Genomic DNA, 13,724 nt, shown 5'->3' on the forward strand with positions numbered 1-13,724 from the left:
CTTCTTCGCAGAGTGGTGGTGGGAGCCCGGCTCCGGGGGGCGGTGTGGCCCCTGCGTGAGGGACGGCAGGCAGGTCCAGAGGTTTCCGAGCCGTGCAGGTGGCGAGGCTTCCCGCTGCGCCGCGCCCCGCGCCAGCCTTGCCTTTCTCGGAAGCGCTTCGGCAGAGCCCGGGTCCCCCAGGCACGGTGGTCAGCGCCAGGGGACGGGGGGTCTGGCAGCTGGAGTCAGCGGGCGGCGGGCAGGCTCCTGCTCGTCCCTGGAGCTCGCCCTCCTCTTCCTCATTGGCCGCCGGGCAAGTGTTCAAGAGAGTCAGCCTCTCACACACTTCCTCACACGCACATACACCTCTCTCACACACACACTCACAAGCACTCTCTTCACGCACACACACTCTCCTCACACTCTTCTTCTCTTACACACTCTTCTCACACACTCCCACTCTTCTGTCACACACTCTTACACTCACACTTTTCTCTCACACACTTCTCACACTCACATACACATACCCACTCCTCTCACACACTCATACACTAACACACTCCTACACACTGACACACACCTCTCTTCCCTCACACTCAGTGTTCTCTCACCACTGATGTACACCCACTCCTCTCTCACACACACTCCTACACACTCACACATATTCTTCTCTCACACACAATGCTCTCTCACACATACTGTCACACATACACGTTCGTCTTTCACACACTATACTCTTACACACTCACTTGTCTCATAGACTCTTCTCACACTCCTACATACTCACACCCACTCCTCTCACACACACTTACACACGCACTCACCTCGCTTCACCAGCCCACCCCTCCCACCCCCCGGCGTTCGTGTCACCGAGGGCAAGCAGCGGGCGTCTTGGTTGCTCTCCGCTGCTCACTGAGCGCGAGAGGCGGGGCAGGCACCAGCCACACTTGGCAACTCATCGATGCTGCCCCGGAAAACCAGAACTGTTGTCGGCTGGGTCCCAGCAGCCTCGAGGCCCGAGCCAAGGAATGTCTTGCGGACTTCGGAGGAAAATATTTGGAAGCTCCCACTGTTTAGAATAACCATCAGACAATTTTCCTCTGAACTCAAAGGGCGACTTCTTGAATTGACCCCCAATCCAAAGGTCTTTCCTTCTTCTTAAATCTTTTCCTGTTTTTCTTTCTCCTAATCCAGTCTGCTATTCTTCATGTCATCTAGAATCAAAAGCCACGTGAGGGCAGAGAAGGGAGAATTAGACCTTGCTCCCAGCCTCCCAGCAGGAGAGCCAGGTGACGTGTGTCCGGCGGTTATGAGGCTCTTCTGGTGTGGAGAGAACCTCGCCATACGCATTCCTCTCTTACCTGAACCCCTCGGGTCGTGGCGAGAGCTCACTGCAGTGGACTCCCAGAGCTTCCCAGACCTCCCCCGGGGGAGGACACCTGCGGGCCCTTCCTTGCCCACTTCCTGGCGTCCGAGATGGACGTGCAGTGGGAGCGGGGGACGGGACCTTCCGCTGAGTAACGGGCTCTCCACAGCATCAAAACGAGCCGTCAGTCGAACCTCGTTTAGCAAATCATCGCCAGGCCCCGACCCCAGCTCACATCCCATTCCACCCCAGCAGCCCTTCCATACGTTCTCCCGTTTATTCCCAGCCCGGCAAAGGGGGTTTTACGGAATCCGAGATCGAAGGACCTTGCCAAGGTCAGCAGGGCCGGGGTTCTAATCCCGGTCTCTCCAACTTCAGAGCCGGGCCCGCCACGGCCGCCCTGCACCTTCTGCAGTCATTGTCGCGCGGCTCTAAGGGGGGCTCCTTCTCGTTGGACCCCTGGCCTTGGGGAGGGGGCAGCGCCGCGAGAAGGGAAGCAACGGGCCGCGCTCGCCGTGCGGGCTGGGAGGGCCCGCGACCAGATGGCCGCCCTCGATAGGCCTCGCCAGGACGAAAGGAAGGGCCCTTCCTGCTTCCTGCGGCAGGCCGGGCTCCCGCGGGGGCCTGGCAGCTGGCGCTGTTGTCATCAACAAGGACTCCCTCCCTTGAGGAAGGCGCCCTGGTCTGCCGGCGAGGGACAGAGTCGAAGCAGCAGGGCCACACGGGGAGGCGGCCGGCAGGACGGCGGATCAGCCCCAGCCAGCCGAGCAGAGCACGCCGGCCTCGGCACAGCCCAGCTGCCCCGTCGGCACGAGGGCCCCCCCGGCTGACGCGGGGCCCAGAGGAAGCAGGCAGTCGGGGAGCGGGACGGCAGTGGACGCTGCCTCCGGGGCCTGCTGGTCCACCCCAGCGCCGGCTCTCCCATGTGAGGGGGGGCAGCGCTTGAGACAGCCCGAGACCCTCCACCGCCACCCGCCCTGGGGGCCGTCCGGGCGCTCCCCGAGCCCCTGGCCGCAGAAGGAGAGCCGAGCAGGTGTGCGGGCGAGGTGGGCGTGTTCAGCTGTCCTCATGAAGCTTCCGCCTTCAGCACCGTCTTGGCCTCCCAGGGCTGCCGACCCGGGGGGCTTGCACCCACGGAAACCGCTCGTCGCGCACTCGTGGGGGTCAGATCCGAGGCCTGCTCCCGCTTACGTCAGCACAGAAGGATCCTTCCCTGCCTCTGCACCGGGTCCTGGAGGCCCCAGTGGTTCCTTGGCTGCAGGCGCACCTGCCCCGTCTTCTTTCTGTGGGTGTCCTTCTTAGAAGCACGCTGGTCCTCCTGGGGTGAGAGCCCGCCGTCTCCAGGAGGCCCTCGTTTTAACTGGCCCCATTCCATCTGCAGCGAACGGCCCTCTTTCCAAGAAAGCTCACACCTGGAGGCCCTGGGGATTAGCACTTCCACATGGATTTGGGGGATGCAGTTCAACCCGGGACAGGCTCGCTCCCAAAAATCGATTTGCTGAAGGGGAAAGAACGTGGAAAGATGCAGCCGACTTGTCAGAAGGCGGACACCTTCGCGTTCAGGCAGGCAGTCGCCAAAGCACCAACGGTCACTGCCGAGGATGCGACGGTGACCGCGGGGTCCACTCCTGATCGTACTGACCTGCGGGGCCCTGAGCCCCCACCGGGCCCGCTTGCAGGCGGCGCAGGTGGAATGGGGTCTTCGCCCCGATGTGAAGGCCGTGGCATCCATCGCGGTCTCGCCGCAGAGGCCAAGGGCAGCAGGCAGCCCTGGTCACGGAGACTGGGTTGTCCCAGGGGCTTTGATCCGGGAACCTGAGGTCTGAGGTCCAGAGGGCTCCACGCCTCGGCTCTGACGCCCGGGGTCCCGGGGCTGACGGCCGAGGGTGTTTAGATCATGTCAGCGCTGCCTGGGACGGCATGAAATGACTGTGTGTGTATAGATCCTCGGTGTCGTTCACAAAGCTGAAAGGACTTGTTTGCTCCTTGGTTATGCACAAACTAATAATAATCACTGCTGTCTGTCGAGAGCTGTGTACCAGGAGGAGGGGAGGGGAGGACGAGCTGGGGAGGGGGAGCACGCAGGGGAGGGGAGGATGGGCGGGGGAGGTGGGGAAAGGGCAGGGGAGGGGAGGATGGGCAAGGGAGATGCGGAAGGGGCAGGGGAGGTGGGCTGGGCGGGGAGAGGAGGGAGCCCTGACTGAACCCCAGGTGAATGTGTTCCGGGGTGCAGAGCTGGGAGCCCCAGGCGGTGGGGCCGGGTAACCTCCCCACACGCAGAGCCGCCCGCCCGTCCCGCACTGTGCTCCCTGCATTCCCTGCGTTGTGCTTGCTATGCTGCAGCCTCTGGGATGACCGGCTCTCAGGGGCCCGGCCCAGGGTCGCCGCCGCCCTGGGATGGGCCGGGTGGCTGCCCCCGGGGCGTGAGCCCGTCTAACCCTGGCCTCTCGGTTCTAGTCCAAGATCCACGCAGCGCGCAGCTTGAGTGAGATCGCCATCGACCTCACGGAGACCGGCACGCTCAAGACGTCCAAGCTGGCCAGCATGGGCAGCAAGGGCAAGATCATCAGCGGCAGCAGCGGGAGCCTGCTGTCCTCGGGTGAGCCGGCCGCCACCTGCCGCGCAGGCCGGGCGGAGGGCACGGGCAGAGGGCACGGGCGGGGGCTCGCACGGCCAGGCCCACCCCGGGGCGCCCAGCCGGGGGTGCATGCCGAGCCCACCCGGGGGCGGCCCAGCCGGGGTGCACGCCGAGCCCACCCCGGGGCGCCCAGCCGGGGGTGTGCGCCGAGCTCACCCCAGGGCAGCCAGCCAGGGGTGCATGCCTGAGCCCACCCCGGGGCAGCCAGCCAGGGTGCACGCCCGAGCCCACCCCCACGACGGCCCAGCCGGGGTGCACACTGAGCCCACCCCACGATGGCCCAGCCGGGGTGCACGCCGAGCCCCACCCCGGGAGGCCCAGCCGGGGGTGCACACCTGAGCCCACCCCGGGGCGCCCAGCCTGGGGTGCATGCCGAGCCCACCCCAGGGCAGCCAGCCAGGGTGCACGCCCGAGCCCACCCCACGATGGCCCAGCCGGGGTGCACACTGAGCCCACCCCACGATGGCCCAGCCGGGGTGCACGCCGAGCCCACCCCGGGGCAGCCCAGCCGGGGGTGCATGCCGAGCCCACCCCGGGGCGCCCAGCCGGGGGTGCACGCCTGAGCCCACCCGGGGGCGCCCAGCCAGGGGTGCATGCCGAGCCCACCCCAGGGCAGCCAGCCAGGGTGCACGCCCGAGCCCACCCCACGACGGCCCAGCCGGGGTGCACACCGAGCCCACCCCACGATGGCCCAGCCGGGGTGCACGCCGAGCCCACCCTGGGAGGCCCAGCCGAGGGTGCGCGCCGAGCCCAGCCCGGGGCGCCCAGCAGGGGGTGCACGCCGAGCCCACCCCGGGGCAGCCCAGCCGGGGGTGCATGCCGAGCCCACCCCACGATGGCCCAGCCGGGGGTGCACGCCTGAGCCCACCCCGGGGCGCCCAGCCAGGGTGCACGCCGAGCCCACCCCGGGGCAGCCCAGCTGGGGGTGCATGCCGAGCCCACCCCGGGGCGCCCAGCCGGGGGTGCACGCCTGAGCCCACCCCGGGGCGCCCAGCCGGGGGTGTGCGCTGAGCTCACCCCGGGGCAGCCAGCCAGGGGTGCATGCCGAGCCCACCCCGGGGCGCCCAGCCAGGGGTGCATGCCGAGCCCACCCCAGGGCAGCCAGCCAGGGTGCACGCCCGAGCCCACCCCACGACGGCCCAGCCGGGGTGCACACCGAGCCCACCCCACGATGGCCCAGCCGGGGTGCACGCCGAGCCCACCCCGGGAGGCCCCAGCCGGGGGTGTGCGCCGAGCCCACCCCGGGGCGCCCAGCAGGGGGTGCACGCCGAGCTCACCCCCGGGCAGCCAGACGGGGGGTGCGCGCCGAGCCCACCCCACGATGGCCCAGCCGGGGGGTGCGCGCCGAGCCCACCCCGGGAGGCCCAGCCGGGGGTGCACGGCCAGCACCACCCCTGTTTCCACCCGGGGCACCTAAAGAGCCCAGAGGCTCTCAATGGCCTCGGGGCAGGGCGCCTGGCAGGATGAGCTGCACAGCAGCCGGAGGGCCTCAGGTCCACGGGTGCCTGCAAGCCCGGGGCGAGCAGCAGGCGTCAGGAGGTATTGGGGTGTGGCGGGGGCCTCCAAGTTTCTGACTCCCAGCTGTGGCCCCGCCGAGGGGCCGGGGGAGGGCGGAGGGCGGGGGGCGGGGAGCACTGCCCACTTGGGAGTGTGGACTGGCCACTGATAACAGCTGGCCTTGGGACCTGCGGCCTTGCTGCGGAGCCAACTCGCCCCAGCCCATTGTCCAGAGAAATTCCTTCGAGCAGCCCGAGCACAGGACAGGGAGAGCTGCAGAGGGAGAAGGACAGGCCTCTCCGGGCCGGGGGCTGTGGCCCAGGGACTGCCGGCCGGGGAATAGAGCTCAGGGCTGGATTCAAAAGAACACATTTTGTATTCTTCCTCTTTTATTTTTTTTATCTTTATATTTTTTTATTTCTCTCCCCTCCCTCCCCCGCAGTTGTCTGCTCTGTGTCCATTCGCTGTGCTCTTCTGTGTCCACTTGCATTCTTGTCAGCAGCACCGGGAATCTGTGTCTCTTTTTGCTGTGTCATCTTGCTGCGTCAGCTCTTTGTGTGTGCCGCCATTCCTGGGCAGGCTGTGCTTTTTTAGTGCTGGGCGCTCTCCTTATGGGGTGCACTCCTTGCGCATGGGGCTCCCCTGCGTGGCATGGCACTCCTTGCACGCATCAGCATTGCGCGTGGGCCAGCTCCACAGGGGTCAGGAGACCCTGGGTTTGAACCATGGAACTCCCATGTGGTAGGCAGATGCTCTGTCTGCTGAGCCAAGTCCACTTCCCGTGTATTCTTTTTCTTAAACTGCACCCACCAGAATTAGAGCAACTCCAGGCCTCACAGAACTGGGGTCTGCCCCTGGCAGGTTCTAAACATGCCCGACACCCCTCTGCCTGGCCTCGGTCTCCTCAAAAACTTGTCAGCAATAAAATGGGCCAGATGAGAACTATTTCTGAGGCCTTTGGGGATAGACTGAAGACAGAGAGTTCCATTCGACACCCAAGACCCCTGCCAGGAATTGCAGCCACTCCCACTCCCTGCTGACCAGCAGAGGACACAGGCCAGCACCTGTGTTTGTCTTCGAGATGCAAAATAGAACGTTTTTGTTTTTATGTTGGTTTCTTTTTCCTTAACCCTTTTCAAGTCCAGAGTCTCCGATGAGAGCCTGGAGCTAGCAACCCACCTGCCCCCTTCTCTACACACAGGGAGCCCGGCCCACTCATCCTCGCGCTTCCAGGAGCGGGGTGTCCCTGCTGGGATTCCACGCCTGGGTGGAGATCTGGGTGCTTTCTGGACGTGGTCTGGTTCTCTGAGCCACCGGTAGGGCGGGTCGGAACCAGACTGCCAGGCCGCACCCCCGAGCTTCGGAGTCAGCAGATTGGAGCAGGGCCTGAGAATCTGCATTTTTAGCAAGTTGCCCAGGGGCTGCTGAGGATGTGGGTCTGGGCACCTCCTTGCTAAGAACCCTCAAATGACCTGCCGTTTCCCCCAGTCTGCATTAATAGTGTGTCCCTTCTGTCACTCTGGTCTCAGGAGCGTCTTGTCAGATCAGGCTTCAACCGCACATTGCGTCCTTATCTTTTATTCCTCTTCTCACCCTCTTCTGTGCCCAAATCATGATGGCACTGACCCAGCTCATAACCCTGGAATATTTCTCTGGTATAAACATTGTTCCTAGTTGCCAAATTGTCCTCAGTACTAGCACTCCACGCTGCAGTTCAAAAGTTACAGCCCCACTTTTCAAAGAGTTTGCGTATTCCATATTGATACAAAATGGAGATCAATCTTTCTGAGATATTAGTGATTTTGAAGGTGATTTTCCCATTCAACCAAGGGCACGTAATTAGCTTTCAGATTACGTCCAGTTCTTGGTATCTGGGGCCTTGTACGCTAAAGAAATGTCACTAGTCTCTGTTAACGATGTCGGAAGTCTGCGCTTTCTAACGCCCCAAGCCATGGGCATCAGGTCAAGAAGAAACGTCGGTCTAGCTGCCATGATTTATAAGGCGTGGGGCCAGCACCCCTGAATTCTGTTCCTGCTATTTTTTTTAACTCCCACTGTGGTGGCACCCTGGGCTGATCCCAAAGTGGCCTCGGAGAGGCCGTCAGAGGAGGTGAGCGCCAGAGCCCGCAGGGGGCAGAGGCTCAGACCTCAGCTCAGGCAGCGCTGAGCGCCAACAGGCCCCTAGGGAGGTTACGGTGCTCGAGCCCTGGGTTACGGCACCCGTGCCCTAGGTTATGGTGCTCGGGCCCTGGGTTATGGCACCGGTGCCCTGGGATACAGCACTCAAGCCCTGGGATATGGTGCCCGTGCCCAGGATACGGCACCCATGCCCTAGGTTATGACACTCAAGCCCTGGGATACGGCGCCCGTGCCCTAGGTTATGGCGCTCGTGCCCCAAGATACGGCACCAGTGCCCTGGGATATGACCCTCATGCCCTAGGTTACGGCACCGGTGCCCTGGGATACAGCGCTCATATCCTGGGTTACGGCACCGTGCCCTGGATATGGCGCTCGTTGCGCCCTAACTCCTTCTGGGAAGGGCACCCAGGCAGCCTTTGAAAGGACGTGAAGGACCCCGCGTCCTGGACCGCACCGCGGAGACCAGAGCAGCCCCCAAGCCCCGCGCGTCTGCTCCCTGGCACTTCCTCCAGCCTTGTAGAGCCTTCTTTGCAGTACTTTGACTCAGATTTGCTTCAGGGAATGTATTTTCAGAGGTTCAGATAGAGGTCGAGAGGACAACTAGGAATCCATACCATTTGATTAAGGTATTTCCAGAGATTTAGAAAAAAGTCTGCGAAATCTTTGTTTGTGGGCATTTCACAGGGTTCATCCCTCCTTTCCCCTCCCCCACCACTTGAGGTCCCAGAAAAGATGGGAGGAGATTAAAAACGGATTATCAAGAAAAGTGTGACCCCAAGACCTGCCTTTGTCACTGTGGCTGGACACATACGGCCCTCCATGGCTCGCACAGGCGTCGAAAAGCGGGCGCGAGTCTGGGGTTTGCTCTAAGAATTGTCCAGGGATTCGCTGTGGCGTAACGATTCTGATTTCAGTGGGAGTGTAGGGGCCGGGAGAGAAGTGTTTTTCCTTTCAGCCTATTTAAAGAAAATGGCACCGCGCCGCTTCGGAAATGCTCTGTGTTCTGCAGGAGCTGGCTTGCAGTGCCACCCAAACAAAAAATGTCACTGTGCACGCTTTCTTAAAGAATGGGAACAATGTTGCTGATGTCGGCTTCTCAAATGGAAATACAGGGCCATGAGCCACCCATTCTTTACGAAACAAAAGGACATGTTGTGTTTACAGATCGGAATGAGGCGGCCTGATTCATGAGGCGGCAGTGAGTCATCTTCAGTGCCATCAGAATTATGAAGCTTATGGTGATAGATCTTTGGGTTTTGTTTTTGTTGTTGTTGTTGTTTTTAAAAAAAAAAAAAAGCCTGCAGTCTGCCCTGACTTGTGCCTACCACGGGTCCCAGCTTTGCCGGGGGTCTGTCACGTTCATTCCTCAATTGTTCCCACATTCCCATTCTCTGAGCGTTGGCTCTTCCTGCCATTGTTGGGAGGTTGACAAATAACCCGTGTCACGGTGAGGATGCGGTTACCTGGCAGTCTCCTGCCCACTTCGTGGTGACAGCTCATCACCGTGCCTTAGGCTGGTATGCTCCCGCCATCTCGGGGGTTTTCCTCTCCTTTTGTCTTCATCCCTTCCTCTTTTGCTCGTGCGCTCTCTCGTTCCCAGAGCTCTTCCTCCCCGGGCTTTCTAAACTTCCCCGGTTTCATCTGCGACCGCCCTCTCCTGTTAGAGCTAACCGTGCACAGGAGCGCTGGGTCCTAAGCCCCCCTTCCCAGGTGGGCACTGACGGTGTATCCAGTTGGGGCTCCGAAAGCTCTTTGTGGAGTACGTGTTCCTGGACTCGTCGGCCCAGGGCTGGCCTGAGTCACAGTTGAGACAAAGACAGAGTGGTTGCCCCTTCCCCACCCACATACTGGACCAAAACCAAGTACAGGCCTTGGTTCTGATATATTTATATCCTCCAGTCTTACTCCATCAGGAGCGTGTGCCTGCCAGATGACCGTGCCTGGCCTGCGCCAGCCACCCCCCAACCATGAACTTTTAAACACTGACAGAGAAGCACCAGACGCTCCCACATTGCCAGCCCTCTGTTGGAGCGCCGCTTGGCTGGGAGGATAGAGCAAGGATAATTGAAATTTACAATTAATCTCCCACCCTCACTTGCTGTAGAACACCAGAATCCTGTGCCCAGGGAGCTCGGCCCCTTCATTTCACAGAACGAGAAACAGAAACCTCATGGGGTACTCAAAACACCAGGCGTTTTACCAGATGCCGCCAGTATTCTAATTGACCGCTCCGGCTTTTTCTGTTATTTATTTTCATTACATCTGTACTTTCACCGAAAGGTGACGTTACCAGCACCCTGGGCTCTAGCCAGAGTGCTAAGCTAATCAGGCACTCCCCAGTGCCATAAAAGGTGCTTGCTTTTCAGAGAGCCTCAAGTCCCATCCTCTGGACTACTTTATTTTTAAGCTCTCTAAGCCTGATGAGAAGTTTTCCCAGTATGCATTTTTCATGTTAAAAATGACGTTCAGTTCTCTAAGCCTGTCTCCAGCGAGAAGACGCACTGTTTGTGCCACGTTTCTCCAGAAACCTGCCTTGTCATCCTTATGTATTTCCTGTGGTCTCTTAGGATATCTTTATTGTTTATTCCTTCTGATCTCGTAGGATATCTTTTATGTGAGGAACTCATCGTTGAAGATTTGTAAGGGAAATAATGAGCTCTTTATCATTGAAAAAAAAAATTTCCAATCTTTTCTTCCCAGTTATTCCTGAGGTATCTGCCAAAATTTTTCCTTACAGATCTGCTGGGAATTTGTCTCCCTTTTTTTTTTTCGCTCCTCAAAGCCTAAACAGACTGATTGTCACTTCCTCCCCCTCGCTTTCAGGACAACAGATTTCTCCCTGTTTGTTTCGAATTTCCCCTCCCGTCTGAGAGGAAAGCACCCCTTCTGTCTTCTGGAGGACAGTCTTCCTTCTGTGTGAAAACAGATGAGCCACAATTCCTGACAGTCCCCCCGCAGGATGTGCTCTCATATCCGGGCGGCGCAGCCCGGGGGTGTTGCAAAGAGGAACGCGACATCCCTGTCCCAGCGGCACGAGGGGGGCCGTGCGGGGCGCTGGCCTTGGTGGACTTAAGCCCCGCGCGCCCCCCGCCCAGTGGAGTCGCGAGTTCCCGGGGAGAGGCAGGGGCGGCGTCTCCATGCTCGGCAGGACAGGCTCCCGCGACGGCGCCGACCACGTGGGGGGCGTGCGCCAGGGCTTCTGGCTCTCTAAGCAAATTGCGCCCTCACTTGGGGCCTGCTTGGCAAGATGTGGTCTCCTTGGAGATCAGATCCCTTTCTCCTCCCTCCCTGCTTCTGTAAAACCACTGCGATCATTAGCATCAACGCATGACGATGAGGGAGCCACCTGTAGCGTGTCGTTCAGATGGGAGCAGCCACTGGGGCGAAAGGTTTACTAGATCACTGATCTGGTTAGGGACTAATTATTTAATTGCTAATTACTAGAGCACTAACCTGGCAGTAAAATGAAGGGGGCACTTTAACTCCTCAAGGAGAAGAAAAACCAAGGGAAAGGATGGTGAGTTCTGAGGTTGGCCCTGGGGCCTGAGCGCCCTTCTAGGAGCTTCTGCCGCTCTCCTGGGCACCGCTCCCCGCTGCCTCCCCTTACCACCTTGCCCGTGGGAGGCGTCTCCTCGCAGCTACGCGCTCTCCGCCTTCCTTCTGCCTACATTTCAAGCCACGTGGGAGGATGGACGGGGCCAGGCCTCGAAAGGTAGTTTGGGTTGCGAGTGACACCATTTTTACTGGGCCCCAGCAGGGACCAAGTCGGAATGTCCCGCCCCAGTGGGGGCTCCATCCTAAAGAGGAAACACGGAGCGGACGGAGCTGGAATCCCAGCACCGCCTCCCTCGGTCGCAGGGTCTCACTGCGAAAGTGGGGCATGGGTTTTTGTGAGGGGTAAAGGAGGTCACACGTGGGAAACCCCAGCTTAGGAGCTCTGTAAAAGTCTACTTCCTCTGTCTTCTCCCCCTGAGTTTCCTGAATTCCTAGATCCAGTCTTGCCTGATCCACAACCCAGACTTCCTCTTTTACATCATGAGCAACCAGGAATTGGGGTGCCACGCCTTTTTTTGCTGAAGATCGGATAAAAGTCTAGGAACCTTGTTAAAGAAAATAATAACTAGTAATAGCATAGCACATGTTTTGTTCTGAGCTCTCTTTTAAGCGTTGTTTAAACAATTGCCTTGTTCAGCTCTCCCAGCTTTTGGCGTAGTCCATTTTCATTCCCATTTTAAAGGGAAGGAACCTGCAACTTAGAGAGGCTGTGTAACATTCCCAGGGCCTGCAGCTGGTAAGTAGCAGAGCTGGAATGCACACCCAGACCTGCTGACTCAACCACAGATTGTGGAATTCTGGCTTGGAGACTATGCACCTGTTTATGTTTTCCCAAAAATCGCCAGGTCCCTCTCTCCTATAAACTTGCATGTTGCTTGAAACGTTTACTGAAAAAAAAAACCACTATGTATTGCTTACATATTTCAAAAATCTCCAAGTCACCTCTGTGCTTTTCTTTTGACTCCTGCACTAACTCAGTATGCTTGGACAGTCCTTTCCAAGTAGCCCTCAGCCACTGCTTTGTCAGTCTATCAGTTCTGAAATCTCACTCTTTGAGGTACAGTAGAGAGTGGTTCTGCCCATCTTCTTCCTTCATTCATCCCCAGAACAGCTCAGCTTAAGCTTTACGTAGCATGCAAGCTCGCTAATGTTTGCATTGGTCTTTTCGTGAGATGAGGCAAATCCTTTAGACACTGGCGGATAATTAGACCTTCCACCTGCTTCAAGCTATAGCGGTAAGAGATGACAAGGGTTGGCAAGAAGCGTGTGTTTCTTAGAGGTGGCATGGTTGAGGAAAGAAGAGGGACGAGCGCCCCTTAAATGAGGTTCCTGTTTGTAAAAAGTGCAAAAGCGACTACTGGAGGATAGAGGGGACTGCCGAACGACATTGCTTATGAGATTCTTCGAGTTTGGAGGAACCTTGGAGATGGGTCAGCTGGTCAAGTTATGAAGACGTTGTCCTTTCCCGAGGTTAGTTAGCCCAAGGCTTTATGCCAGTAAACAGCCAATGTGTGGTCAGAATCCAGGTCTCTTTTCTGTCCATTACTGTCCCTCTCAGAATTTCTAAAGGTCTACGCTTTCACCCACAGAGGGTTCTTGCATATGCAAAGGTGTGTGCATGTGTGTGTGCGTGCGCGCGCGCACATGCAGACACCTGGGGATGCCCCGAGCCTCTGGTGACAGGTCCTCCTGCCCTTCTCCAAGGCTGATGCTACTGTGAACTCATTTCAGCGTCTGGAGCCCTTTTGTGTGTGTTCATGAATCTGTAGTTGGTGAGTTCCCTCTGCCCCGAGGTTGGCGGATAGCTCTTCCCTTACCTGGTGTCTTCCCAGGACCTTTCTGGCCCTGGAGGGGACTCAGGAGGCCAGCCCTGCAGAATCTGCTCTGCATCTGCTTCCTGAGAACTGGCCGTCTGGTGGCTCTTGGTTCCCTCCTGGATGGCCACCACGCTCCTGGAGGAAGTGAGGAGCTGGCCAGCGTCAGAGCAGCTGGGCCTGCTCTTGGTGCCCTTTGAGCTCCCTTCCGGGGAGCTGCCCCAGGGGCCTGCCTGGTCACTGCTCACGAGCCACCTGGCCTCCCTGCAGGTGACACCCCACAGGCCCGGGTGGCACCACAAGCTATGAAATAGAGCAGCCATGCAAACCCCACAACAGGAGGTTTCCTTGAAAGAAAAGAAGGCAACGGATCCTCTGCTCCAGTGCAGTATGGTGGAATCCAAACACCCAACGCAGAGAAACGTGGAGCCGCCCCGGGCTTAAGGAGGCCCGAGAGGAAGATTCCAGAGCCTGCTCCTCCTCCTCACCGACTCCCACCTGCTTCCACAGCAGTCCCCAAGTCCGCTCCACAAACAGACGAGAGCTTGAAACTGCTGCCGGGCCCGTATTGTTCCTTCCTAGAGGGGAGCCTCAGAGCCCACGTCTTGTGCAAAATTGTTTTCCTTGAGCAACAGAGAGGAAGGGAGGGAGGTAATGTTTCAGTGCGCTCTCTTTCTGATTCTCCTGCTGTGTGTGTGTGTGTGTGTGCGTGACATCTACCCTCGACTGAGGGTGT

General features: G+C 59.0%; 1 protein-coding gene across 4 annotated transcripts in view; it reads left to right on the forward strand.

The window, feature by feature from the left end:
• The window catches only part of FRMD4A (FERM domain containing 4A), a 327,549-nt gene that overhangs the window by 275,607 nt on the left and 38,218 nt on the right, over nucleotides 1-13,724 (forward strand). For all 4 annotated transcript variants that reach the window (XM_058282382.2, XM_058282383.2, XM_058282381.2 and 1 more), the window contains exon 14: nucleotides 3,803-3,944. In XM_058282382.2, the coding sequence (XP_058138365.1) occupies nucleotides 3,803-3,944 (142 nt within the window). The remainder of the gene's footprint in view (nucleotides 1-3,802; nucleotides 3,945-13,724) is intronic.

Source organism: Dasypus novemcinctus, chromosome 20 (genome assembly GCF_030445035.2).
Source record: "Dasypus novemcinctus isolate mDasNov1 chromosome 20, mDasNov1.1.hap2, whole genome shotgun sequence".
NCBI classification, from domain to species: domain Eukaryota; kingdom Metazoa; phylum Chordata; class Mammalia; order Cingulata; family Dasypodidae; genus Dasypus; species Dasypus novemcinctus.